At 50.4% G+C, this 27,818-nt stretch overlaps 1 protein-coding gene across 2 annotated transcripts in view; it reads right to left on the bottom strand.

Annotated features, from left to right (window-relative positions):
• EPHB4 (EPH receptor B4) overlaps window positions 1-25,840 on the bottom strand; it is a 53,695-nt gene extending 27,855 nt beyond the window's left edge. The window contains exons 1-2 of one of the 2 annotated variants that reach the window (XM_028701843.2): window positions 25,028-25,213; window positions 2,135-2,202 (exon numbers count right to left, since the gene is read on the bottom strand). In XM_028701843.2, the coding sequence (XP_028557676.2) occupies window positions 2,135-2,202; window positions 25,028-25,079 (120 nt within the window). In that variant the 5' untranslated portion in view covers window positions 25,080-25,213. Of the gene's footprint in view, window positions 1-2,134; window positions 2,203-25,027 lie in introns of both variants that reach the window. The other variant, XM_077916796.1, reaches the window with a different exon arrangement.
• Between the last annotated feature and the right edge of the window lie 1,978 nt (window positions 25,841-27,818).

Raw genomic sequence — 27,818 nt, 5'->3', positions numbered from 1 at the left:
ACCCAGCAGGAGCCACATTGAGTTACAGAGGGGATTTTGAGATCTGGAAGGGCTGCAGTCGCTCAGTACCGGAGGAAAACGCACTCTGTATACGCCCAGAGGCACTCCTGTTGACACCGTATCTAATTCCGGTCCCAAACGCACTCTGTATACACCCAGAGGCACTCCTGTGTACCCCACTTCCACTTCCAGTCCCAAACGCACTCTGTATACACCCAGAGGCACTCCTGTTCACCCCGCTTCCACTTCTGGTCCCAAACGCACTCTGTATACACCCAGAGGCACTCCTGTTGACACCGTATCCAATTCCGGTCCCAAACGCACTCTGTATACACCCAGAGGCACTCCTGTTCACCCCGCTTCAGATTCCGGTCCCAAACGCACTCTGTATACGCCCAGAGGCGCTCCTGTTTACCCCGCTTCCCATTCTGATCCCAAACGCACTCTGTATACACCCAGAGGCACTCCTGTTCACCCCGCTTCCCGCTCCGGTCCCAAACGCACTCTGTATACGCCCAGAGGCACTCCTGTTCACCCCGCTTCCACTTCTGGTCCCAAACGCACTCTGTATACGCCCAGAGGCACTCCTGTTGACACCGTATCCAGTTCCAGTCTCAAACGCACTCTGTATACGCCCAGAGGCACTCCTGTTCACCCCGCTTCCACTTCCGGTCCCAAACACGCTCTGTATACACCCAGAGGCACTCCTGTTTACCCCGCTTCTAATTCTGGTCCCTAACGCGCTCTGTATACACCCAGAGGCACTCCTGTTTACCCCGCTTCCCATTCTGATCCCAAACGCACTCTGTATACACCCAGAGGCACTCCTGTTGACCCTGCTTCCAATTACTGTCCCAAATGCACTCTGTATACACCCAGAGGCACTCCTGTTTACCCCACTTCCAATTCTGGTCCCAAACCTGCTGCCACACACCACAAACGACGAGAATCACCGTATTTTCCGCTCTATAGGACGCACCAGACCATAGGACGCACCTTGTTTTAGAGGGGGGGAGAACAAGGGGGAAAAAATTCTCCCCCTCTCTGCCCAGCGCCCCTTCAGCCAAGCGGCAGGAGGTGCTGCGCAGAGAGGGGGAGAATATTTCTTTCTTGTTCTCCCCCTCTAAAACAAGGTGCCGTTCAAGGTGCGTTCAGTCGCCTTCGGGCGGCTACCTTGAAAGCCTGGAGGAGAGCGAGAGGGGTCAGTGCGCACCGAACCCTCTCGCTCTCCAGGCTTCGGGTTCCTTTCAACCTGCTCTTTGGGGCTGGCGGGCGGAAGCCCACCGCCAGCCCCAAAGATCAGGTCGGGGAGCAGCGGAAAGGTGCGCAGCCTTCCCAATGCTCTGCCGGGGAAGCCCAGGGCTATGGCTTCTTTAGCCCCGCGCACGCTCTCCCGGCTGGTGAGGCTGCGCGCGTCTATGGCAATACCCCCACCTCCCGCCAAAGCCCACAGGAGCCGCGCACCCTTTAAGGAGCGCGCGGCTCCTGCGGGCTTTTCTACGAGGAGGGAGAAGGGACTGACTGGCCGCAGAAAAGCCCGCAAGAGCCGCACGGAGCTCGTGGGGGGCTTTTCCTGCCTGCCTCCCCCCTGCATTCGCCCCATAGGACGCGCACACATTTCCCCTTCATTTTTGGCGGGGGGAAAGTGCGTCCTATAGCGCAAAAAATACGGTAACGGCCTCTGGGTTTCTCAACCTGCTTCCCCACTCCCTTGACAAAAGCTGGGAAGTTTCACATTTAAAATAAAAAAACTTTCTGGCTCAGGGTTTCTTGCACGGCAGGCGATTGGGCTGCGATTATTTCTATTATTTCTTCCCACCCACCTAGCAGACCTTAGACCCGACTCTCTGAGCTGACGGGAGGCATGAGGCAACGTGGACCCGAGGGAGGTCAGGGACTTTGATTATCTATTATTTTTGAATTTTGAATTTTATTGTTATTCACGTTTTCATACTGTATTTTATGCTGCTTTTATAATTGAGTGTTTAAAAGTGTTTTAAATTTGTTGTTAGCCGCCCTGAGCCCGGTTTTTGAACTGGGAAGGACGGGGTATAAAAAAATAAATTATTATTATTATTATTATTATTATTATTATTATTATTATTATTATTATCCCACCTTCCCGCTGCCTCACCTGCCCATCCGCAGGATACGTCATCCATCGAAGGTCAACGGTCTCCAACTTGGTGTTCATAAGACTCTCTGAAAGAGAGAGAGAGACAGGATTTGATTGACATTGGAGTGAGACCGAGTTGAGAAACTAGACTAAGAGCACATATTGATATAGGAACGTATTAGATAATATGTAAAGATACATACAATAACAAGAGAACATTCATTTGTAAAAAAGGAATATACAACGGAAAAGACAGGAAGTCTAGTGTGTTGGTGGGTATATGATTTTGGGGGGCAATTTCTTTCTGTTTTTTTCTCCTTTTTTTGTTTCATTTTCTTTCTAGGTATATAAAATTTGTATATAATTTTTGTACACATGTTGGAAATTATAGTAAGTCCTGTAATGTAGTATGACAACGTTTACCGATGTAATATAAGAATGTTAACGAATAAATAAAATGCACATTCAAAAAAGAAAGAAAGAGAGACAGAAAAGAAGAGAATTCTGACATTCATTTTTAATTTTTTTTTGCCGGGATTTGACTTGCACAGAACGTTGCGACGGAGAGAACCAGAAGGGGTTAATGATCTACGGAGGAATGCGGAAACTGCAGTCCCAGCAAGTTTTTTGCCGCCAAATCGTTTTGCAAGCTTTCAAGCACCACAGAACTCTTCGTCGCCTCTTGATGAGGAGTTCTGTGTAACTGAAGAATATGATGAAAACGATGTACAGATGGTATATGACACCTGTGAAATTAGCTAAAATGTATAAGACAAATAGCAAATGTTGGAAACGTGAAGAAAAAGAAGGAACATTTTATCATATGTGGTGGGAATGTAAAAAAGTAAAGAACTTCTGGGGAATGATATATAATGAGATGAAAAAGATGTTGAAATATACATTTTTAAAAAAACCAGAAGCTTTTTAACTCGGTCAGGATATTAATAGGCAAGATGGTAAATTGATTTTATATGAAACAACAGCGGCAAGAGTATTGTTAGCCCAGAAATGGAAGCAAGAAGAAATTCCGACAAAGGAAAGAATGGCAGGCAAAATTAATGGACTACGCAGAATCGGACAAAATGACAGGAAGGATTCGAAACCCTAGGGACCAGAGATTTACAGAAGATTGGAAGAAATATACGAACTATTTGAAGAGCAATTGTAATCAACAAATTACGCTAGTAGGACTACAAGAGGTTTTGTAAGGAGAAACTTATGAAACATTACAAACTGAAAAAGAACAGATATATTAGTTGTGATATTTAAAATAGGGAAAATAAGAAATTATATTAAGTGATTAGATTGGAAAATTTTCAGACGAGATTGATGGAAGTCCAAAAATGTGTATATGATATAAAAGTATGTTTAACTATTGTTGATACGTTAAAATTAATAAAAAATTATATGTAAGAGTTCTGTGTAACTGGGAAGCTTGCGCACATCCTATAAAGCCATTGTCCTAATGCGGATTTGGGGATTTTTTGCCCACTCACCCCCCCTTACGGGTCAACAGGCTTTCAGGGTCAAAATGCTATCTTAGTAAAAAACAAGCCATCTAATCCCTTAAATCTCAACCTTCGGGAAAGTTTGCCTTTCTCGTTAAAAGGGCAAATCGCAAGGACAGGAATGTTGACGTTTTGAGGTTCGGCGTTACAAATACAAATCAGTCACTGATCTCACTGCCCAAGGTGCAAATTATTATAATCATTAACGATGAGGATGATTATTTTATCATTCGCACCCTGCCCATCTAAGTTGCCCCAACATATAGAAAAGCATATTCGCTTTTGGCGCTGGAGTCGCCCATCTTCACCCCGAAGGCTTTGGTCACCAGTGAATTGCGTGTTTTTCAAGGCCCACACCAATTCCCAAGACTGTAATTTCTTTTAACGGTTACTAATTCTGAATTTTAACCTGCCGCATCCCTCCTGGGTACCTGCTGGTGAAGCAACAGACATCATATTACTAACCAATAATAATAATTAATAATAATAATAATAATGGGTGCTGGCGGGCTTTCTGTGGTTTATTTAGCAACGCATCCGCACAGATGGCAAATTGCATCCAAAATATGATTTCATCCGGCGATGGTTTTGATTAGGAGAGTTCTAGATCCGCTGTTTTAGCTCTTATAAAGGTAAAGGTACCCCTGCCCGTACGGGCCAGTCTTGACAGACTCTAGGGTTGTGCGCCCATCTCACTCAAGAGGCCGGGGGCCAGCGCTGTCCGCAGACACTTCCGGGTCACGTGGCCAGCGTGACAAAGCTGCTCTGGCGAGCCAGAGCCGCACACGGAAACGCCGTTTACCTTCCCGCTAGTAAGCGGTCCCTATTTATCTACTTGCACCCGGAGGTGCTTTCGAACTGCTAGGTTGGCAGGCGCTGGGACCGAACAACGGGAGCGCACCCCGCCGCAGGGATTCGAACCACCGACCTTTCGATCGGCAAGCCCTAGGCGCTGAGGCTTTTACCCACAGCGCCACCCGCGTCCCTTTGAGCTCTTATATGAACCGCTAAATATCCCTTTTAACGTTTCTCATTATATCTTTCGTTTCCTGACCCTGTATCCCCGGCCTGTGAGTTTGCTTCTCTTTCGCTGGAATACGTACGCCGTTCGTCTTGTTTTACGTTTAATGAAATTTAACGCTTTAAAAGAGTCTCTTGAATCAGGTGGAGAGCCAAGATATCTCCAACGTTATCGATTCAGACGCCTGCTTGCTTGAGGAAATGCAAGTCAGGAAGGTTTTTTTCTTTGCAGGGGTTTGTGTTTTCTTTATTCTTGGTATCTTTTAAGACCACGATGCTAAAAGCCTCGCGGTTTACAATTCTGCCTGTCCGCCTGTTGAGTTTGGAAAAAATGGGGGGAGCAGGAGCATGGGGAATTTGGGGGGGGGGGAATCTCTGAACTCAGGACGCATGGGTCCTCTGAAGGAGGAGTGGATCAGAGCTTACTTCCCGTCGCCTCCTCGCAAGGAAGCCGCAAGACGTTCCCTTAAAAGCGTTCAAAAGCAAGGCATTGCAGAGGAAGGCGGGAGTGCACAATTAACGCAGCAAAATTAACAACAGAAATGAAGTATTATTCCTAAAATCACACACCTGGAAGGGACACCGGAGGGTCATCCAGACCAACCCGCTGCAATGCAGCGATCTCAACACACGGTCTCCCATCTAATTTTAAACCAGGCCAGACCCTGCTTAGCTTTGCAAATGTGCCAGAGGGTTCATCGGCCCAGCACTTAAAACCATTTCAAAACAAAACCTTGTAAAAGGAGGTCAGACGCGGAATAGGCATTTAAAAGAGCCGGCATTGGGAAGAGAACAAAATTGCATCTTAAAACAGAGAGAGCGTCTCTGCTGCTGTTGCTGCCAAAGGTCCCCTTTTAAAAATTGTACCTTCTCACTGAGCGACAGTTGCAGATGTTGGGTGCAATTCATTTTTAAAGGGTGCAAATTCCCTAGAGAATTTGCTTCATATAATATCTATCCATCTATGCAGATGATACAACCTTGATGGCAGAAAGTGAGGAGGAATTAAAGAACCTTTGAATGAGGGTGAAAGAGGAGAGCGCAAAATATGGTCTGAAGCTCAACATCAAAAAAACGAAGATCATGGCCACTGGTCCCATCACCTCCTGGCAAATAGAAGGGGGAGAAATGGAGGCAGTGAGAGATTTTACTTTCTTGGGCTCCATGATCACTGCAGATGGTGACAGCAGCCACGAAATTAAAAGACGCCTGCTTCTTGGGAGAAAAGCGATGGCAAAGCTAGACAGCATCTTAAAAAGCAGAGACATCACCTTACCAACAGAGGTCCGCATAGTTAAAGCTCTGGTTTTCCCAGTAGTGATGTATGGAAATGAGAGCTGGACCATCAAGAAGGCTGATCGCCGAAGAATGGATGCTTTTGAATTCTGGTGCTGGAGGAGACTCTGGAGAGTCCCATGGACTGCAAGAAGATCGAACCTCTCCATTCTGAAGGAAACCAGCCCTGAGTGCTCACTGGAAGGACAGATCCTGAAGCTGAGGCTCCAAGACTTTGGCCACCTCATGAGAAGAGAAGACTCCCTGGAAAAGACCCTGATGTTGGGAAAGATGGAGGGCCCAAGGAGAAGGGGACGACAGAGGACGAGATGGTGGGACAGTGTTCTCGAAGCTACCAGCATGAGTTTGACCAAACTGCGGGAGGCAGTGGAAGACAGGAGTGCCTGGCGTGCTCTGGTCCAGGGGGTCACGAAGAGGCGGACACCACTAAACGACTCAACAACAACAAAAATCTATCTATCTATCTATCTATCTATCTATCTATCTATCTATCTATCCACCCTGCCACCCAGGTGGTCCAGAAATCCGGGCCGAAATCCACACCCACCAAAACCCTGCTCTCGTTTTTTCACACAGACCAAAAAGGAAAAAAACCGCTGAGCCAATTCCTGGACCCCGTTCCCTCCCCACTCACACAATTGCACGAGGTTCTGGGAACGACGCTGACTCCCAAAGGGTCAAAGGTGGTCACTCGGTGGCGGAATATTTATAAAAAGCCGGACTCGCGTCATTTCCCCAAACAGCCTCTGCGGCTGCCGCCACCGCCCAGGGCTAGGAAGACAACTCCCACCATTTCACCGACACACGTGCCCCCCCCCCTTACATCATCCGCATCTGACGCCTCCCCGTCCCCCTTTATCCGCTTTCCGGATTTTTTATTTATTTTAAAAAGTCCTTCTCCGACGCGCTGTTCAACTGCGGAACTCCCTCCCACAGCAAGAACGGGGCGGCTTCAGAAGAGGGTTTTTCCTTTTCCTGAGGGGGACGCAACTCTGTTGCACGAGAGTCCCCCCCGCTTCTGCTTCAATTGTGCAAAGTGAAGCATAACGTTAGCCTGCGGAACTCCCTCCCACTTGAGGCAGCGACTTCCAAAAAGAGGACCGAGCAAATTCATTAAGGAGAGGGCTGTCCACAAACTACTAACCAGGATGGCTATACTACGTCCTGTACAATTGGAGGCAGCAAGGAAACCGCAGGAGGGGAGGGTGGGTCTTGGGTTCGAATCCTGATTGCGGATTTTAGGGCAGCTGGTCGGCCACTTTGAGGACAGGATGCTGGACTAGGTGGTCCGGGGACCTGATCCGGCTAAAGTTTCTTATCTTCTTAACAAACCCCCCTTCTCCCCTCAATGCAAACCGGGGGGGTTTGCATCCCCCACCTTACAAAAAAATATCTTGCTGCATGGTGGCAAAGGGATGGATACCTGAAGCGGGCTCTCTGCCTCTGCCAAGATCACACGAGAAAACAAAAGAGCCCTTTGTTTGAGCAAGCCCCCCGCCCACCCTTTCGCCCCCATGTTGGAAGGGGAGGGGGGTCTCCAATGCACGACTGGAGCAGAGGACCATGGGAGTCAAGATGGGAAAGGATTTTGCGAATGCAAGAAGGGCTTGCTGGATCAGGGCCGCAGCTAGGCCAGCATCCTGGCAACCGTACACTGCAACGGGAAACCCAGAAAGCAGGATTTGAATAATAATAATAATAATAATAATAATAATAATAATAATAACAACAATAATAATAATATCAGCAGCAGCAGCAACAACAACAACAACAACAACAGCAACAACAACAATAGCAATAATAATAATAATAATAATAATAATAATAATAATAATAATAATATATTTATACCCCGCCCATCTGGCTGGGCTTCCCCAGCCACTCTGGGCGGCTTCCAACAAAACACTAAAATACCATAATGCATCAAGCATTAAAAGCTTCCCTAAACAGGGCTCCCCTCAGATGTCGTTTAAAAGTCAGATAGTTGTTTATTTCCTTGACATCTGATGGGAGGGCGTTCCACAGGGAGGGCGCCACCACCGAGAAGGCCCTCTGCCTGGTCCCCTGTAACTTGGCTTCTCTCAGGGAGGGAACCGCCAGAAGGCCCTCGGAGCTGGACCTCAGTGTCCAGGCTGGACGATGGGGGTGGAGACGCTCCTTCAGGTCTACTGGGCCTTTGAGGCTGTTTAGGGCTTTCAAGGTCAGCAGGTGCTGTGGTCTAAACCACAGAGCCTCTTGGGCTTGCTGATCGGAAGGTTGGCAGTTTGAATCCCTGCGATGGGGTGAGCTCCCGTTGCTCAGTCCCAGCTCCTGCCCACCTAGCAGTTTGAAAGAACACTGGTGCAAGTAGATAAATAGGTACCGCTCCAGCGGGAAGGTAAACGGCGTTTCCGTGCGCTGCTCTGGTTCGCCAGAAGCGGCTTCGTCCTGCTGGCCACATGACCCGGAAGCTGTACGCCGGCTCCCTCTGCCAGTAAAGCGAGATGAGCGCCGCAACCCCAGAGTCGGCCATGACTGGACCTAATGGTCAGGGGTCCCTTTACCTTTACCACACTTTGAATTGTGCTCGGAAACGTACTGGGAGCCAATATAGGTCTTTCAGGACCGGTGTTATGTGGTCTCGGCGGCTGCTCCCAGTCCCCAGTCTGGCTGCCACATTCTGGATTAATTGTAGTTTCCGGGTCACCTTCAAAGGTAGCCCCACGTAGAGCACATTGCAGTAGTCTAAGCGGGAGATAACCAGAGCATGCACCACTCTGGCCAGACAGTCCGTGGGCAGGGAGGGTCTCATCCTGCGTACCAGATGGAGCTGGGAGACAGCTGCCCTGGACAGAGAACTGACCTGCGCCTCCATGGACAGCGGTGAGTCCAGAATGACTCCCAGGCTGCGCACCTGGCCCTTCGGGGGCACAGTTGCCCCATTCTGGACCAGGGAGTACAAGAGCAACACTCTCCCCTCCTGTTATTTCTGGTAACTGGAATCCAGCATTGCCCTCTCCTCTGCAAATTCGTCCTAAGCTAATCTAAAGCCATCTAGGTCGGTGGCTATCCTGCAGCAGGGAGTTCCATAGGTTACCTATGCGCCTCCCTTCTATCCGCCCTGAATCTTCCAATGCTCAGCTTCATTGGCTATCCTTAAGTTTGAGTCAAAATAAAATAAAAAAACCCTCCTGTCCAAAGGTCCTGGGTTCGAGTCCTGGTTGTTGTCGTTTTGCCACTGGCCTGCCACACGGCCCTTTGGCCATTCCACTTCCCCGTTCCCAGTTTTCCCAAACAGGGGAAAGAAAGCGGAAACGAAGAGGGGGTCTTCCTCGCAGGGGGGTTGTCAAGGGCCAAAATGCCACAAAAACCAACAAATCGCAATTTTTTTAAAAAAACAATTGCTTAATTAGCTTGTTTTCTGCTGAACCAACAGATTCAAGCTGCAAGGAAGGAGACTGGAATAATTTTCCGATGGGCACGTTCTGTGTTGAACATGAAGGTAACAAAAGCAGTCTGGGAAACGATATATAACGAGTTGGGGGAAAAAATGTTTAAAATAACATTTGTGGAAAAACCAGAGGCTTAGGTGTTTTAGGCACAGAGATTCCGAAAGAGCAGAAAAGATTATTTATGTAGGCGACAACAGCAGCAATAATAATAATAATAATAATAATAATAATAATAATAAAAATTTATTATTTACACCCCGCAAGAATATTAGCAAGAATATTAACTGGCCCAGAGATGGAAAGAAAATAAGGTTCCAACCAGAGAACGGCTGATGAAGGCGATGGACTATGCCGAAATGGCGAAACTGACCGTGAGAATCAGAGACCTGGACGAGAAGAAATTTACAAAAGAATGGGGGGGGGGGATTTATAGTCCATTTAAGAGAACGTCGCAAGCAGTAAAAGGATTGGAGTAATACTTGTAAAGGACAAAATATATTGGAGAAATTAATAATAGAGACAACAAATTGGGGGGGGGGGAATGATAAGTTGAATAAAAAAGGGATGGTCAAGGGATTCTGAGAATCCTAAATGTAAAGGTGATTGATATGTTTAAATCTGAGATTCCTAAGTTGCAGAGGGGGTTCGGCTGGATGACCTTTGGGGTCCCCCTTCCGACTCTATGGATCTAGCTAGTTGGTTTTGTTTCCCCCCCCTCTCTGGGAGCCATTCTGTCTCCACCAGGAGCCCTCAGGTCCTGACATTACACCGCCTGCCCCCCCCCCAAATCTCGATTTCCTTCCTCGCCCTCGCCCTCCCCTCCGGCTTAGCCAGTTCCTCCCCACCTGCCAGAAACTCTCCAGCCTGCCCCCCCCCCTTCCTGGAGGGCTCAGAGTTCGAGAAGATGCAAATTACACCCCCCCAAAAAAATAAACCCCACCCAAAAAACCCAGGCGACCCCTGCTCCTCTTGCCCCCCCCTCCCAATTCGACGGACCAGGACTAGATACAGAGGAAATTGGAAACAAAAGGAAGATTTTTCTCCTTCCTTCCTGTTTAACTCGCGCCCCCCCCCCCCCCCCGCAATCGCTGACTTTCTCGCCCCCACCCATGAGATAGGCAAATAAGGGTGGGTGCCAGCAGGGAACTCTGGGTAATTACAGGGCGCCTCCGAGTTGCGACGCCCCAGGGGCCAAGGGGAGCGGGACGGGGGCCAAGTGGAAAATCATTAAGAGGCAGCTGGAGGGCGGAGGCGAAGGATGGGTGTCTGGGGGTGTTTCCACACTCCAGGCACCCTGCATATTTGGCGTAAGACGGTGGCGGGACACCTGTTTGGCATGCAGAAGGCCCTTTCGAAACCAGCGTCATGAGGACTAGGAACCTGGTATGTTTTATAATAATAATACTATAATAATTTTTATTTATACCCCGCCCTCCCCAGCCAAGGCCGGACACAGGGCGGCTAACAAGCAATAATAAAAGCAAGTTGAATGAATACAGCTTAAAAACAAGATATTAAAATATTAAAACATTAAAATATTAATATGCAGCCTCATCGCGGGAGGAGAAAGGAAAAAAGAAAAAAGAAAGAGGGGGAGGGAATCAAATTGGCTCCAAGCCAAAGGCCAGGCGGAACAACTCTGTCTTACAGGCCCTGCGGAAAGAAATCAGATCCTGCAGGGCCCTGGTCTCATGAGGCAGAGCGTTCCACCAGGCCGGGGCCAGTGTTGAAAAGGCCCTGACTCTGGTTGAGGCTTATCTGACTTCCTTAGGGCCCGGGACCTCTAGGGTGTTGCTATTTATGGACCTTGAGGCTCTCCGTGGGGCAGACCGGGAGAGGCGGTCCCGTAGGTACGAGGGTGAAGGGCTTTAAAGGTCAAAACCAGCATCTTAAATTTGACCCTGTACTCCACCGGGAGCCAGTGTAGCTGGTATAGCACTGGGTGAATATGCTCCCATGGCAGAGACCCCGTAAGGAGCCTCGCTGCAGCATTCTGCACCCGCTGGAGTTTCTGGGACAGCTTCAAGGGCAGCCCCGCTTAGAGCGGATTACAGTAGTCAAGCCTGGAGGTGACCGTCGTGTGGATCACTGTGGCCAGATTAGGGTGGGTCTGGCCTCAGCTCAGGGGCAAGAGAGCCTGCCTTGAGTGCAGAAGGGCCGAGGGGGGGAGGAGTTCAATCCCTGGTGGCGTCTGCAGGTTGGGAAGGGAGGGTTTCGACTGGGCTGGGGGGGGGGGGGATGACGCACTGCTGCCAGTCCGAGCAGACATTACTGAGCTAGGTAGGGCACAGCGGGTCTGGATCAGTAAAGCCCGCTTCCGAGGGGAAATGAAGACTGCTTGGTAGACCTGTAGTAGTAGTAGTAGTAGTAATAATAATAATAATAATAATAATAATAATTTATTTATACCCCGCCCATCTGGCTGGGCTTCCCCAGCCACTCTGGGCGGCTTCCAACAAAACACTAAAATACAATAACCTATTAAACATTAAAAGCTTCCCTAAACAGGGCTGCCTTCAGATGTTGTCTAAAAGTCTGGTAGTTGTTTTTCTCTTTGACATCTGGTGGGAGGGTGTTGCACAGGGCGGGCGCCACCACCAAGAAGGCCCTCTGCCTGGTTCTCTGTAACTTGGCTTCTCACAGGGAGGGAACCACCAGAAGGCCCTCGCTGCTGGACCTCAGTGTCTGGGCAGAATGATGGGGGTGGAGACGCTCCTTCAGGTATACTGGGCCTTTGAGGCTGTTTAGGGCTTTAAAGGTCAGCACCAACACTTTGAATTGTGCTCGGAAACGTCCTGGGAGCCAATGAAGGTTTTTCAGGACTGGTGTTATATGGTCTCGGCGGCCGCTCCCAGTCACCAGTCCAGCTGCAGCATTCTGGATTAATTGCAGTTTCTGGATCACCTTCAACGGGAGCCCCAGGTAGAGCGCATTGCAGTAGTCCAAGCGAGAGATAACCACAGCATGCGCCACTCTGGCTAGACATTCTGCAGGCAGATAGGGTCTCATCCTGCGTACCAGATGGAGCTGGTAGACAGATGCCCTGGACACAGAGTTAACCTGCGCCTCCATGGACAGCGGTGAGTCCAGAATGACTCCCAGGCTGCGCACCTGGTCCTTCGGGGGCACAGTTGCCCCATTCAGGACCAGGGTGTCCTCCACACCCGCCCACCTCCTGTCCCCCAAAACAGTACTTCTGTCTTGTGAGGATTCAACCTCAATCTGTTAACCGCCATCCATCCTCCAACCGCCTCCAGACTCTCACACAGGACCTTCACCCACCGCCTTCACCAGTTCCGATTTGAAAGAGAGGTAGAGCTGTAAGACGAAGGCTGCACCAGCGCTTTCTGCATTGCGCGGGGTTGGGCTGGATGAGCTTTGGGGTTCCCCTTCCGCCCCTACACAACTCTACAGCAAAGGATTTTTCCGGGGGAGCCAGGGCTGTTTTTAAATCCTGCTAGCAACACGCCGACAAGGCCTAACAGCAGATGCGGCAGTGGAAAGTTTCCGTAAATCTCCCCGTGCAACGGACTTTGCACGCCAAACACAGCCCCCACCCCATAGCAGACACCCCCTCCCCGATGCTGAGCGGCTTCGTTGCAGCCCGCCCCCTGCCAAACAACCCCCACCCACCCGCCCCACGCATCAGCCCACACTCATTCCTGCCTAAATCCGTCCCAGATGTGCAAGGATGTGACTATACAAAGGGCGCCCCCCCCAAACGAGGATTCAGAAAGGAACGGGCCGGGGGGGCGGGGGACGACTCACACGTGCCAGGACTCCTGGGTTCCCCGGAAAGCAAATGGGGCCCAGATATTCTATGCAGGTTGCAGCAGGTTGAACGGCTGGTGTGCCGGCAGCCAGGTCTTTAAATACTTATATTTCATTATTGCATATTTAGGTGCTTTTCTCCGAGCAGCTCAAAAGGGAATCTACATGGTTCTCTCCTCGGTCCTCACCCAACTCCAACAACAACAGCCCTGCAAGCGGCTGAGAGGAGCCCCCACGGTCACGCCCAGCGGGCTTCAGGGCCGCCGGGTGGCGAGTTCGAATCCTGGCCTCTGCAGGCCCGAGTCCTCCGACACTCACTGCACCGAACTGCCTTTCGCACAGACGTCCTCCTTCGCCCCAAAACAAAAGTGCCAATTTTTGTTTTAATCGGAAGGCGAGAGGACTGGCCGTTACTCAGTTGTGTAAGAGCGCCTGCTTGGAATGTAGAAGGGTCCCAGGTGCAAATCCCTCCAGCGGCAGGGCGCTGCTGCCAGCCAGTGTAGGCTAGCTGCCTGGGGCTTTCCGTCCACGGTTGCAAGTCCCAACTCCCACTGCTCCTGGCCAGCAAAACTCGAATTTGGAAAACGTTTTTTCCAAATTTTCTAATTGCATTATGCATTTTCGTATCGTTACCAGCTACAGCGACCTCCGACGAGAGAAGTTTCGATATATTAAAACGAATTAAGTCTTTCTTTCAATCAACAACGGCTCAAGAACGCCTAAACGGTTTAGCAATGATAAACGTAAACCACGATAAGGCAAAGTTGCTTGATTTTTCAAGAATTCGCAGAAAAGAAAGCTAGGAATGCATGCACAAAATATGGTCTGAAGCTCAACATCCAAAAAGCGAAGATCATGGCCACTGGTCCTATCACCTCCCGGCAAATAGAAGGGGAAGAAATGGAGGCAGTGAGAGATTTGACTTTCTTGGGCTCCATGATCACTGCAGATGGTGACAGCAGCCACGAAATTAAAAGACGCCTGCTTCTTGGGAGAAAAGCGATGACAAACCTAGACAGCATCTTGAAAAGCAGAGACATCACCTTGCCAACAAAGGTCCGTATGGTTAAAGCTCTGGTTTTCCCAGTAGTGATGTATGGAAGTGAGAGCTGGACCATCAAGAAGGCTGATCGCCGAAGAATGGATGCTTTTGAATTCTGGTGCTGGAGGAGACTCTTGAGAGTCCCACGGACTGCAAGAAGATCAAACCTCTCCATTCTGAAGGAAATCAGCCCTGAGTGCTCACTGGAAGGACAGATCCTGAAGCTGAGGCTCCAAGACTTTGGCCACCTCATGAGAAGAGAAGACTCCCTGGAAAAGACCCTGATGCTGGGAAAGATGGAGGGCACAAGGAGAAGGGGACGACGGAGGACGAGATGGTGGGACAGTGTTCTCGAAGCTACCAGCATGAGTTTGACCAAACTGCGGGAGGCAGTGGAAGACAGGAGGGCCTGGCGTGCTCTGGTCCAGGGGGTCACGAAGAGTCGGACACGACTAAACGACTCAACAACAACTTAAAATAATCCTTTTCCCTATGTGTTTTTAAAAAGCGCTATTGTATATTTTCCATTTCGTCCTTATACGCAGATACGGTTCAAGCCTTGAAATAAAATTATTTGTCAGCTGTAGACCAGAGACATCAGGCGGAAGGGACCTCGATGTACCGCTGGCCTGACTTGGGAGTATCGCAGCCTAGTGTAAAAGGAGAGCGTGCAGGATCAGGTCCAAGAAGGTCCATCGAAGTCCGGCCTCCTGCTCTCCCAGTGGCCAAATACCCCATAGAACTTGGGAATCTAAGATAGACTGGCTCTGGAGCTGGAGGCTCCATTAGGACCTCAGAAGAGCCCGGCTGCAGGATCAGGGCCATCGCCCATCTGGTCCAGCATCCTATTCTTACAGGGACTGCCGACCAGACGTACACTGTGGCAGGATCCGAACCCAAGACCAGAACTCTCCCCTCTCGTCGTCCCCGCCAGCTGACATGCAGAAGCATCGCTGCTTCTGACCGGCGGGCCTCATCCTCTGCAAACTTCTCCGATCCTCCGCCAAAGCCATGCAGTGGCAGGGAGTTCCACAGGCTTAGCTACGCACTGCATGAAAGTGGAGGGGCAGAGCATAACCATTGCGGCTAGTAGCTTTCAACTGCATTTTTCCTCGCTTGCCTTTTCCTTAAACTAAAAAAAAAGCGCCGCAAGGCAGGGGGATTCTAACCCGCAACCCGGCGCGCTAACCACTAGGCCGTCCAGCTCGCAGCCGGCTCCTCCAGAGTTGCAAGCAGGGTGGGAGAAAGGGAGAGAAGCCTTCGCCACGCCCTGCCCTGCGTGCGTGGAGACTTTTTATTAATTAAATCCAGGGCATGGCTCCCAGCGCACTCGTTAATGCGCTCCTCGCATGGTTTAATTACAGCCGCGTCCTGGCCCCGTGGGCAGAGAGAGGGGGGCCCAGGTGTCTGCGCGCCCCATAAACGCTCCTTTTAATAGCCCCCCTCGGAAAAAGAAAAACGCGTTGTGCCATTCCTTCCCCAGGCCTGGGCAGGTCTGGAAAAGGCAGGGTGTAACATCACAATTGAACCCACAACAAAAGCTTCGCTTGGCTTCTGTGCCAAGGCCAGGCCTCCCACCCCCCCAAGAAACCCCCAATTATCTCACCGCCCCCCATTTCGCAAGACGCAACGCAGGGAGCCTCTGCCCTCGCCCTGCCTGCCTTGGAATCGTAGCCCTGCAGGATGAGGCCAGCATCCTGTCCCCGCAGTGGTGTCCGTGAATCAGGATTCGAACGCAAGACCCGCTCTTCTCCCTTCCTGGGGTTCGCGGCAACTGCGATTCGGCCCCATCGCCGCCTCCGACCTCGGAGCCATCTACCTGCCCAATCCTCTTTTATTTTTATATAATTTTTAAATTGATTTTCACAACATTATAAAGAAAACAAACATAAACAAACATGGATCATAACCTTACTCAAATTACACTTATTAACATTGTTAATTGACTTCCTCGCTTCCCCTTGGTTGAATTTCCATGCACTTCCTTTGAACGGTTTTTCAAATCTATCCTCTTTTAAAGCCGTCCGGTTCGGTGGCCGACGCTTCCTTCTTGTGGCAAGGAGTTCCGCAGTTTAACGGAGCATAGCTGCCTTTGGGGAGTTAGCAGGAGAGAGGGAAGGGCTCACGGGCTCTCCAGAGGCAGCGGTTGCTGTGCAGGATGCGGCCCTTTCGGTTGCACACCGTAAGATTTTGTGCAAGGTGAATTCTCCAGTCAAATTTGGCTTGGGAAGTTCCAGTTCCTGGATCCGTCCACCTGTCCTGGGTGGACAGAAAGCGGGGAAAGGAAAAGGGACTGTATTTCGCACCCAAGCCCCAATTCTGCGCTGCAAGAAGGAACTTTCGTTTATCCGTTCTGAATCTTGCAACACTCAGCTTTCCGATCTTACGAGAGAGAAAGACTTTCTTCAATCCTGGAAACTTAGCCTTGCTAAAGACTTGACGTTTTCCTCCCCAAAAAAGTTTTCGATTTGAGTTTCTACTGAAAGGAGGCTGCATTTTAATCTTGCATTTTAATCTTGTTTTTTAAGTTGTATTTCAATCAATTGTTTTATATCTGGTGTTAGCCGCCCTGAGCCCGGTCTTGGCTGGGGACGGCGGGGTATAAATATTATTATTATTATTATTATTATTATTATTATTATTATTATTCAATCCGCTTTCGCCAGGCAGCGCATCGTTTTAGGAACTCCTCTCAGCTCACTTTTCTCCCAAAGTCCCAAACGCAGGAGCTTATCTGGCTCCATCCCCTCGCTCTCCTTCTGAACCTTTTTGCAACTCTTCCATATCCGTTCCAAGGCGAGGCGCCCAGAACCCTAGTGTTCCAAAATACGGTTTGGGTGCAACAGTGCTAAGAAAACCAGCAGTATTTTTTTTTTAATTTTCCGAACCGGTTTGCGTCCTGCCAAGCCAAAGCAGCAAGCGCTTTTATCCGCCGGGGGGTTCTGGAGCTGAACCCCCAAACTCGGCCCTCCAGATGTTTTGGGACTACAATTCCCATCATCCCTTTCCAGTGGTGCTGTTAGCTAGGGATGATGGGAGTTGTAGTCCCAAAAACAGCTGGAGGGCCGAGTTTGGGGGTGCCTGCATTTGTTGTTGAGTCGTGTTCGCCTCTTCGTGACCCCCTGGACCAGAGCACACCAGGCCCTCCTGTCTTCCACTGCCTCCCGCAGTTTGCTCAGACACATGTTTGTAGCTTCGAGAACACTGTCCCACCATCTCGTCCTCCGTCTTCCCCTTCTCCTTGCGCCCTCCATCTTTCCCAACATCAGGGTCTTTTCCAGGGAGTCTTCTCATGAGGTGGCCAAAGTCTTGGAGCCTCAGCTTCAGGATCTGTCCTTCCAGTGAGCACTCAGGGCTGATTTCCTTCAGAATGGAGAGGTTGGATCTTGCAGTCCATGGGACTCTCCAGAGTCTCCTCCAGCACCAGAATTCAAAAGCATCCATTCTTCGGCAATCAGCCTTCTTTATGGTCCAGCTCTCACTTCCATACATCACTGCTGGGAAAACCATAGCTTTTACTATACGGACCTTTGTTGGCAAGGTGATGTCTCTGCTTTTTAAGATGCTGTCTAGGTTTGCCATTGCCCTTCTCCCAAGGAGCAGGCGTCTTTTAATTTCGTGACTGCTGTCACCATCTGCAGTGATCATGGAGCCCAAGAAAGTAAAATCTCTCACTGCCTCCATTTCTTCCCCTTCTATTTGCCAGGAGGTGATGGGACCAGTGGCCATGATCTTCGGTTTTTTGATGTTGAGCCTCAGACCATATTTTGCGCTCTCCTCTTTCACCCTCATTCAAAGGTTCTCTAATTCCTCCTCACTTTCTGCCATCAAGGTTGTGTCATCTGCATATCTGAGGTTGTTGATATTTCTTCCGGCGATCTTAATTCCGGCTTGGGATTCATCCAGCCCAGCCTTTCGCATGATGAATTCTGCATATAAGTTAAATGGCTATGCTTTCCCTCCACGGTCAGAGGCAGCGGCGATTCTGAATCCCAGTTGCTGCAAACCTCAGAGTGCTGGTCCTGTGTTCGAATCCTCCTTGGGGCTTCTGTCCAGACACTGTGGGAACAAGATCCTGTCTCTTCCAGGTTCAGACACAGTCTACCCCGATTCCCAGGTTTTTCGCCCCGCACCCCGTCTTGAATGCTTTAGTTGAGATTCCTGCATTGCGGCGGGTTGGTCTAGATGATTTCTAGGGGTCCCCTTCCCAACTGAATGACCCCCTTCTTATGCTCACCACTTCCAAAGCCGCCCCACTTTTTCGCTTTGCGCTTCAGCGCCAACATCATAGCCCTGTCTCGGCGCCTGCCCGCCCCCCAGCGCCCCCTCCCCGCAAAATACTGAATTTTTTTCCATGTATAAGGCTATATTTCCCCCTAATTTTTTTAAGTTTAAAATTGGGGGGTCATCTCACACACGGAGTGTTGCAATTATTTATTTCTTAATTTGGGGCTCAAAAAAAAATAGGGGTCACCTTACATGTTGCAATTATTTATTTCTTAATTTGGGACTCATAAAAAATAGGGGTCATCTTACATGTTGCAATTATTTATTTCTTAATTTGGGACTCATAAAAAATAGGGGTCACCTTACATGTTGCAATTATTTATTTCTTAATTTGGGACTCATAAAAAATAGGGGTCATCTTACATGTTGCAATTGTTTATTTCTTAATTTGGGACTCAAAAAGAATAGGGGTCACCTTACATGTTGCAATTATTTATTTCTTAATTTGGGACTCATAAAAAATAGGGGTCACCTGACATGTTGCAATTATTTATTTCTTAATTTGGGGCTCAAAAAGAATAGGGGTCACCTTACATGTTGCAATTATTTATTTCTTAATTTGGGGCTCAAAGAGAATAGGGGTCACCTTACATGTTGCAATTATTTATTTCTTAATTTGGGGCTCAAAGAGAATAGGGGTCACCTGACATGTTGCAATTATTTATTTCTTAATTTGGGACTCATAAAAAATAGGGGTCACCTGACATGTTGCAATTATTTATTTCTTAATTTGGGGCTCAAAAAGAATAGGGGTCACCTGACATGTTGCAATTATTTATTTCTTAATTTGGGACTCATAAAAAATAGGGGTCACCTTACATGTTGCAATTATTTATTTCTTAATTTGGGGCTCAAAGAGAATAGGGGTCACCTGACATGTTGCAATTATTTATTTCTTAATTTGGGACTCATAAAAAATAGGGGTCATCTTACATGTTGCAATTATTTATTTCTTAATTTGGGGCTCAAAAAGAATAGGGGTCACCTGACATGTTGCAATTATTTATTTCTTAATTTGGGACTCATAAAAAATAGGGGTCACCTGACATGTTGCAATTATTTATTTCTTAATTTGGGGCTCAAAAAAAAGGGGGGTCGTATTATACATGGGGGCGTCTTATACACGGGAAAATACGCTAGCTCTTTGCTAATAGGGGGAAAAAGAGCCTCGGCTTGCAACCGTGGGGCGGATCTCGATCTCACCTCCTTTGATAGCAGAAAAGCAGCGTTACAGGCCCGGGCAGATGCAAGGCAGGGGAATCTGTGCCTTTGATGGCTGAGCCAGGCGCTGAGATTAGAACCCGCCTCCGCCTCTCTGCGGTCAGAGGTGTGCCTGCCAATCCCCATCCCGGGATCTGGAGGCAGCTCCCCGAATTTCTCGCCGCCCCACACGACCCGGGCGCTGGCACCGCGCCTGGCGAGAGACAGAAACCTAGTTTCTCACCCCCACGCAGGACAGAGACCTAGGACTCAAGTTTCTGTTCTTTCCCCTGCAGAGAGTCGGGCCAAGACCTGGGAGAGACCCGAGTTCGAATCACAGCCACCAACCCCAAACTCAGCTTCTGCCCGCGAGCCACGGGTTCGAATCCCACCTCCCGGTACCCGAAAAGCTTCCATTCAGTCCAGCTGAGCTCCTGCCCACCAGCCACAGGTTCAAATCCCACCTCCCGGTACCCGGAAAGCTTCCATTCAGTCCAGCTGAGCTCCTGCCCACCAGCCACGGGTTCAAATCCCACCTCCCGGTACCCGGAAAGCTTCCATTCAGTCTAGCTGAGCTCCTGCCCGCGAGCCACGGGTTCGAATCCCAACTCCTGGTACCCAGAAAGCTTCCATTCAGTCTAGCTGAGCTCCTGCCCGCGAGCCGCGGGTTCGAATCCCAACCCCCGGTACCCAGAACGCTTCCGTACAGTCTAGCTGAGGTTCCGCCCGCAAGTCATGGGTTCGAATCCCACCTCCCGGTACCCGGAAAGCTTCCATTCGGTCCAGCTGAGCTTCCGCCCGCGAGCCACGGGTTCGAATCCCACCTCCCGGTACCCGGAAAGCTTCCATTCAGTCTAGCTGAGCTCCTGCCCGCGAGCCGCGGGTTCGAATCCCACCTCCCGGTACCTGGAAAGCTTCCGTTCGGTCTAGCTGAGCGCTATACCTCTATTATGGCCTTTGAATCTCAGGGTTGTGGGCAAAAGATTCCTGCATTGCAGGGGGTTGGACTAGATGACCGCTGGGGTCCCTTCGAACTCTTAGGATTCTTTTATGGGTTTTGCAAAAAGCAGTTGCGCACCAGTTAGAGAAGCTTCAAATACTGAGCATTTTGTAAACGTTTTAAATAAATGCAACGAAATGCTAACAGCCTCTCTCCCCGTGGTTTGGGGCAGGGGGTTACCTACCCGGTGATGCCAACCTGGGGCCTTCTGCATGCCAAACACCTGTTCTACCCGCCGAGCTACGCCCAAACCCCCTTTAAAACAAAGCAAGGTTCTATTCCCCATTTTTCGGAATGAAACGACGCCGTCGGGGGCTGAACCCTGGGCGTTCTGCATGCCAAGCAGGCGCTCCCTGACCACCCAGTCCATCAGTCAGCAGGCAGGGGCCGTGCTTTTCATGCAGAAGTCTCCCAAGCTGCCTGGATAGAGTAATCTCAGATCGACCGAGCAGGAAAGGTCCTGGTCCAAAGTCTGACCACAAAAAAAGTGGACAGCCCTGGACTCAAGTGACCCAATGGTCTGCACTGACATGCAGCGGTTTCGCCAGGACATGCAGAAGCACGGAGGTTAAGCAGGCAAGAAGAGACTGATGGCTGCTGCATGCCTCAAAAGCTTGGGAAGGGCGGACGTAATTTAAGCCCGGCTGCTGATCAGGCCAAGGGCCTGTCTCATCCAGCAACCAGAAACCTGCAAGTAGGATTCGAACGCAAGCCCCGCCGGAGATTCCGAGCACATAAAGGTAAAGGGACCCCTGACCATTAGGTCCAGTCGTGGCCAACTCTGAGGTTGTGGCGCTCATCTCGCTTTACTGGCCGAGGGAGCCGGCGTACAGCTTCCGGGTCATGTGGCCAGCAGGACTAAGCCGCTTCTGGCGAACCAGAGCAGCGCACGGAAACGCCATTTACCTTCCCACCAGAGTGGTGCCTATTTATCTACTTGCACTGGTGTGCTTTCGAACTGCTAGGTTGGCAGGAGCAGGGACTGAGCAACAGGAGCTCACCCCATCGTGGGGATTCGAACCTCCGACCTTCTGATCAGCAAGTCCTAGGCTCTGTGGTTTAACCCACAGCGCCACCCGCGTCCCTTGTCGTTTAATCCTGGTCCGAAATCCCGGAAAGCCTCCGTCAACCGGTGTGGAACGTGGCGATATAGACAGCTGCTATTCCTGCATTGCACGGGGTTGGTCTGGATGACCCTCAGGAGCCCACGGTCTGAGGCAGCGATGGTTCTGAACCCCAGCTGCTGGAGAGCAGCTCTTGCACTCGGATCCCGCTTCCTGATGCATCTGGTTGGCCACTGTGAGAACAGGAAGCTGGGCCGGACGGGCCATTGGCCTGACCCTCATATTCTTCATGCTTCATAGTTAAACGGCGGAACTCCCTGCCACAGGAGCCAACAACTTGGGCAAATTTACAAAGGAGGCGAGGACAACGGGGGGCTATTCTGTGCCCTCCCCAGTCAAGACTCAGCAATGCATCTGAATACCAGTTGCTGGATACCGCAAGCGTGTCAGCCTTGGGTTCGAATTCGGCTCGCAGCAGGTTTCCCCGTAATGGCACCCGGCTGCCTGCCGCGAGACGTGTCGGGTGTTCTCCTTCGCCAGAGATTTTTTAACAGAGGTCATACATAACCTGTCAGGGTTTTCTTCTGCACCGATTCGGGGTTGGTCTGGATGACCTTTGGGGGACCCTCTCCATCTGTACAATGCTACAATCATGCCCAGATTCCTGCTCCAGAAAGCCGCGCTCTTCTTCTTACTTTCACAACCCCCCCTTTGCAAGCTTTTGAGACACGGAGCGGCGAGCATCGCGGCCCCCCCCCCAAAAAAAATTCCCATCTTGGTGGGTTTGCAAAAGGATGGGGGTTTTTTCTGGAGCCACAATAGAGGATTCAATTAATGCGTTACACGCTCCGCTGCCCCTTCACAGCCTTGGGACAGACCTGACCTCCGAGGAGGAGATCAGGGAAGGAGGCAGAGATAGTGGAAGAAAAGTGGGGTGGGGGGCGATTTTGGGGGGGGGGGCGAAATAAGACCAAAAAAAAGAATTTACAGACCTGGGGTGGGTGGGAAAAAGATAGTTCCTTTCTGAGCTTCTTAAGAAAAAGGGGGGTCTTTTTTTTGCAGAAAGGGACGGTGCTTCAAATGCAGACCGCCCCCCCCCCAAAAATAAATTCCTTGCTTTCTCTTGGCTTGGGGTTGTTTGGGGCTGAAAGCCACGAAGGGGTTTTTTTTCACTTTGGCCTGGATTTTAATCCCTTTTCAATGAGGTTTTAGCTTTTCTGGGTGGGAGAAAAAAGGGGGAAATGAAGGGGAAATGAGGTGGGGGGTGAGCAGGAGGTAGAAGGAGATTCGGGATCTGGGTGTTCAGTTTATTGGGGGGGTCTTGGCCCTTTGGGGAACCAGGGGGGCGCAGGACTCCTGGGTTCTGGGCTGGCAAGAGATGGCAGGACTCCTGGGTCCCTCGGGTACCGTTGTGGTGGTCCATGTAGTTCAAGATGCCTATTCTGTGACCGTAATAATAAAATTCAATTCTGGCTGGCAGAGGGAGGTTGAACCTCGAGCGTTCTGCATGCCAGGCAGCCGCTCTGCCACCCAGCTGCCATCTCTCCCTGCTGCGGTCAGTCTAGCTCAGGACTGTCCACACTGGCCGGCAGCTGCTGCCCACTGTTTCAAAAAAGGAGAGATTCTCAGCCCTACTTGGGGCGCCTTCTGCACTCAAGGCAGCTGTCCTGCTGCTCAGCAAGAATTTCTCCCCTGGCACAGCAGCAATTGTGGTTTTTTTTAAAAGAGGCATTTGGGCAGGTAGCTCTCCCAGCCTGGAGATGACACTGGAGGCTGAGTCAGGAAACTTCTGCACTCCCAGCAGCCGCTCCAGCACTAAGCCATGGCTTTCCCCTTAAAACGAAGCCGCTGAGACCCAGGCAAAGTGCTCAAACTGTTCTAACACGTCAAGATGGAAACTTTTATGCCTTTTATACCTCCCACATCAACAGCCCCTTCTGCAGTCCTGCCACCCCGGCCTTCGCCACCTGGGTGCCTGTCAAGCGCTCGGCGCCCAGTTGGCGGAAGCTGCTGCACCCACTAGGCGCCGCTCCTCCTCTGCAGCCTAACACAATGCTGGCGGAAAGTGAGAGCTGTTTGACGGTGGAAGGGACTCCCTCCGGAGCTGGCGGGCTCTCTTTTCTTAAGAGATGGATATAAGCGGAGGGCAGGGGTGCGATTCCTGCCCTGCAGCGGGTCAGTCTGGATGACCGTTGGGGGTCCCTTCCAACTCGCCAATTCTAAATCCCCCAACTAACTCAGGATTCCAGCCACTTGCCTTCCTCTGGGCTCTAGCCCAGTCGTTTCCAAGAGGACCCAGGAGTCCTTACATACTTTCCCGCGGAACTATGGAATTCCAGAGTTGTAAGGGACACCTGAGGGTCATCCAGCCTGACCCCCGACAACCTGCCCAAAGACTCTTGCTTCTCAGCTTCTATAGGTCCAAGACGCTGAGCTGCCCCCTCATTTCTCCCCTCCCCTCCCTCCAGGGAACCCAGGAGTCCTGCAAACTCCCCCCCCCAACGCCCCGGGGCACGGCCTTCACCTGCCCCCAGGCCCCTCCCTTCTCCACCCAGGGGAGCTCAGGTGTCCGGACTCCCAGAATCCTTCACTCCACAGCAGCCCACCAAGCCCGAATCCGCCCACCCCACCCCCCAACCCCGGGAAGAGGGGGAAAAGCACTTTATTTTACAACAATGGGAAGGGAAGCCCCACCCCAAGTCCTTTGGGACAACTGGGGTGGGGGGGGACACGACAGGCAGCGAAGATTGATGGGCGAGGGAGAGGATCGGAATTTGGAGAGATGAAAGCCTATTGCAAATCGTTGTCCTTTTTTTCCTGGGGGGGGGGGGCAAGAGAGTGCAGAAGGAAGCGCCGATATCAGGGGGGGGGGGGGGAAGAGGAAAGAAAAATCTATCGCCTCGCAGAGGCTCATTACCCGAGATCGATGCGGGACTTTAAAAAACACTTTGAACGCGCGCTTCAAAAATAGATCAGGCCTCGAGGAGGGAAAAGTAATAGGGGGCCAGAAGGGGAAACATCAGAGGGAAGGGAAAATCCGCAAAACTCAAAATCTCTCTCTTAGCGGGGAGAGGACCCAGGAGTCCGGGGCTCCAGCCCAACTTCTGGAAAACCCAGGAATCCTGGCGCAACACCCCCAAACGCACTTCTCAACAGCAATTGCACTTTTCTCCCCGAAGGGACCCAGGAGTCCTGCTGATTCCCAAGTTGGGAGATTTCGTTCCACTTGTGTGTGTGAGCGTGGCGGGTTTTGGGGTCTGGATCGGAACCCGTAACCCGTGTGGTACCTCACCTTCCGCAGCCAAGGCGAAGGGGATCCAGAAGAAGAGAAGCCAGCCAGCCATCGCTCCAGGAACGCCAGAATGAGCCCAAGCAGGAGGAGGAGGAGGACGGAATCTCGGGATCCACAGCCGCCAGAAAAGATTCCTGGGGAGGAAGAAATCAAATCCCAGAACCCAGTTTTCAGGGGGGTCATGAAACAGTGATTCCAAACATGGTGGAGGCGCCTCTGGATTTCTCGCGACGCACACCCCCCAAAAATTAAATCCTGTTGCGGAATATATGCGTCGCCAAAGATAAAATAAAAATTCCCAACCACACAAAGCACCCACAAAGGCAAAAATTTAAAAATTGTTCGGCAAACTCCTGCCTTGGACGAACTTTCGGAGCCCTGTCTGGCTTTCCTCTCCACAAGGTGGTTTTTTCGGCCGAGACAATGCGACGCGTCGCTTTTTGCGGGGTGCGGGACCCCTGAAACCGGGGCAGGATTGCACCCCCTAAAAAAGACCTTCTTTGCAACAATAAGGATCCGTGCAACTTTTCGGACGTTGTTCAGGGAAGACGGTGCGCGCAATACTTTTAAGGGGGGAACCGCCAGGTCCGTCCCAGGACAAAGGCTCCAATGTTTCCCCAAAATGAAATCCACGATGGGAAGCAGTGTTGTTCTTCCAAACCAGAAAGTCCGGAATGGCAGAAAAAATCCCAAGCGAAGGACAAAGGAACCCCCCTAAACTGCAGAACAGGAGACTCTGGAAGAAGCAGACGTTGTGGTGCGGATCTGAAAAAGTCTATGCTGGGTTGGGTGAGAGCCAGGAGACTTTGGAGGGGGGGGGCAGAGGCGGGAGGGGGGCGGGATAAGTGGATCCGGGTTAGGAATCTGTAAAAAAAAACAAAAAAAAAACAAAGTAGTGTCACTCTTTTTTTAACCAGCTTCTGTGCAGGTCTGAATTCTTGCCCCCACCCCACAAAAAAAAACCACAATTTCCCCTGCACACCCCCCCCAAAAAATGTGGGAAAGGGAATTTTCACCCAGATTTGCACAGGAAAAGAAACTGTGATGCAAATACTTTGCTGGAATAAATTGGAGGCTCTTCAACTCTCTTTACGCCCCCCCCCCAAAAAAAACCCCACACACAAACAAGGGGGGGGGGCTTTGCTCTCTGAACACTTTTTCCAGGCCTTCCCAAAGGTTGTGATAGGATTTCTGCCTTCTCCCCAAAGCAGGGAAAAGCGGGGGGGGGGGGGGGGCTCGCCTGGAAAAATATTTGCAAAGGCAGGATAGCAAATTCCCTCCCCCCCGAAAAAGCTGCGCAGCAAAGGCTTCTCCCTGATATGTTTGCAAAGGGAGGACCCCTCCCCAAAAAAAGACTTGCAAAGGGTTATCTCCTAAATATTTGCAAAACTGAATCCCCCCCCCATAATATTTGCAAAAGCAGAACCTCCCCCCCCCAACATTGCAAAGGTTTCTCTCCGGGATATTTGCAAAAACAGAACCCCCCCCCCCCGAATATTTGCAAAAGCAGAACCTCCCCCCCCCCAACATTGCAAAGGCTTCTCTCCGAAATATTTGCAAAACAGAACACCCCCCCAAAAAAATACTTTCAGGACCCCCACCCCACCCCCAAAATACTTGCACTTCTCCCCTAAATATTTGCAGATCCCACACGCACCAGCTTTGAGAGGGGTAGTAAGACTACAAAAGGAACGCCCCCCCAAAAAAAATATTTGCAAAGGGGGTAGGAACAATTTTGCTTTTTTGCAAAGAATTGGGGGAATTGGAAGCACCAAATTCTACATAAGAATAATTTTAAAAACCTTGCAAAACTACTGGGGAGGGGGGGTTCCCCCGAGGGCGCCCCCCCCCGTCTGATGAGAGATGGGGAGGATGAATTGGGGGTCCTGCGATTTGGACCCCGCGCGGGGCTCGGCTGCTAGAACGAACTCGTGAGAGGGGCGGGGCCGCCGGGAGGCACGCGCGGAACACGCGGGAAGCACGCGCACGTGTGAACGCGCCCAAGGGCTCCGTGCACGGAGGTGCAGCAGCAGCAGCAACAATAGTAATTGCCCTTGCTTGCTGCTTATGTTGTAGTTGTTAACAATAATGGAAAAAGATGTATGAAATATCGTCGTTACCTTTCCCATAATTTTTTTTATTTGTTTGCTAATTTGGACAATGCTAATTGAAAAAGCTCAGATGTAAAACAGTAGAAGTGTGAGATGATCAGAACCCTCCGAATTTGAAGCATGGGGAAATTATAATTTGGCAGAATATTCGGATTATTCGATATGTATAATTTGGAATATCTAATGTGATTGGATTGGATTGTTAAAGTGGAAAATTTAATAAAAAGGAATTAAAAATAAGGAAAAAAATCAGATGTATACAGAGCTGGAAAGCCACTGTGGCTAGGATGCTGGATTAGGACCTGGCAGAGACACGGGTTCAAATCCCGCTCATGGCTACCAAGCTACCGGTCGCTGCCTCTTGGCCTAACCTACCTGGCAATGTTGTTGTGGTTGGGATTAAATTGGGGGGAACCATCTATGCCACTTTGAGCTTTGGGGGCATTTTCCAAGCCTGCGATCAGCTACGGTTCTAATGCTTCGCTAAAAGCAGCAGCGGGCACCTCCAGCAGCCACAAAAAGGTGCCCCATAAACCATAATAATACAGTGGTACTTCGGGTTAAGTACTTAATTCGTTCCGGAGGTCCGTTCTTAACCTGAAACTGTTCTTAGCCTGAAGCACCACTTTAGCTAATGGGGCCTCCTGCTGCCGCCGCACCGCCAGAGCACGATTTCTGTT

The sequence above is a fragment of the Podarcis muralis genome, chromosome 13 (assembly GCF_964188315.1).
Source record: "Podarcis muralis chromosome 13, rPodMur119.hap1.1, whole genome shotgun sequence".
NCBI lineage: Eukaryota > Metazoa > Chordata > Lepidosauria > Squamata > Lacertidae > Podarcis > Podarcis muralis.
Note: the sequence above shows the minus strand (reverse complement) of the source record. Positions and strands in the feature narration are given on the sequence as shown.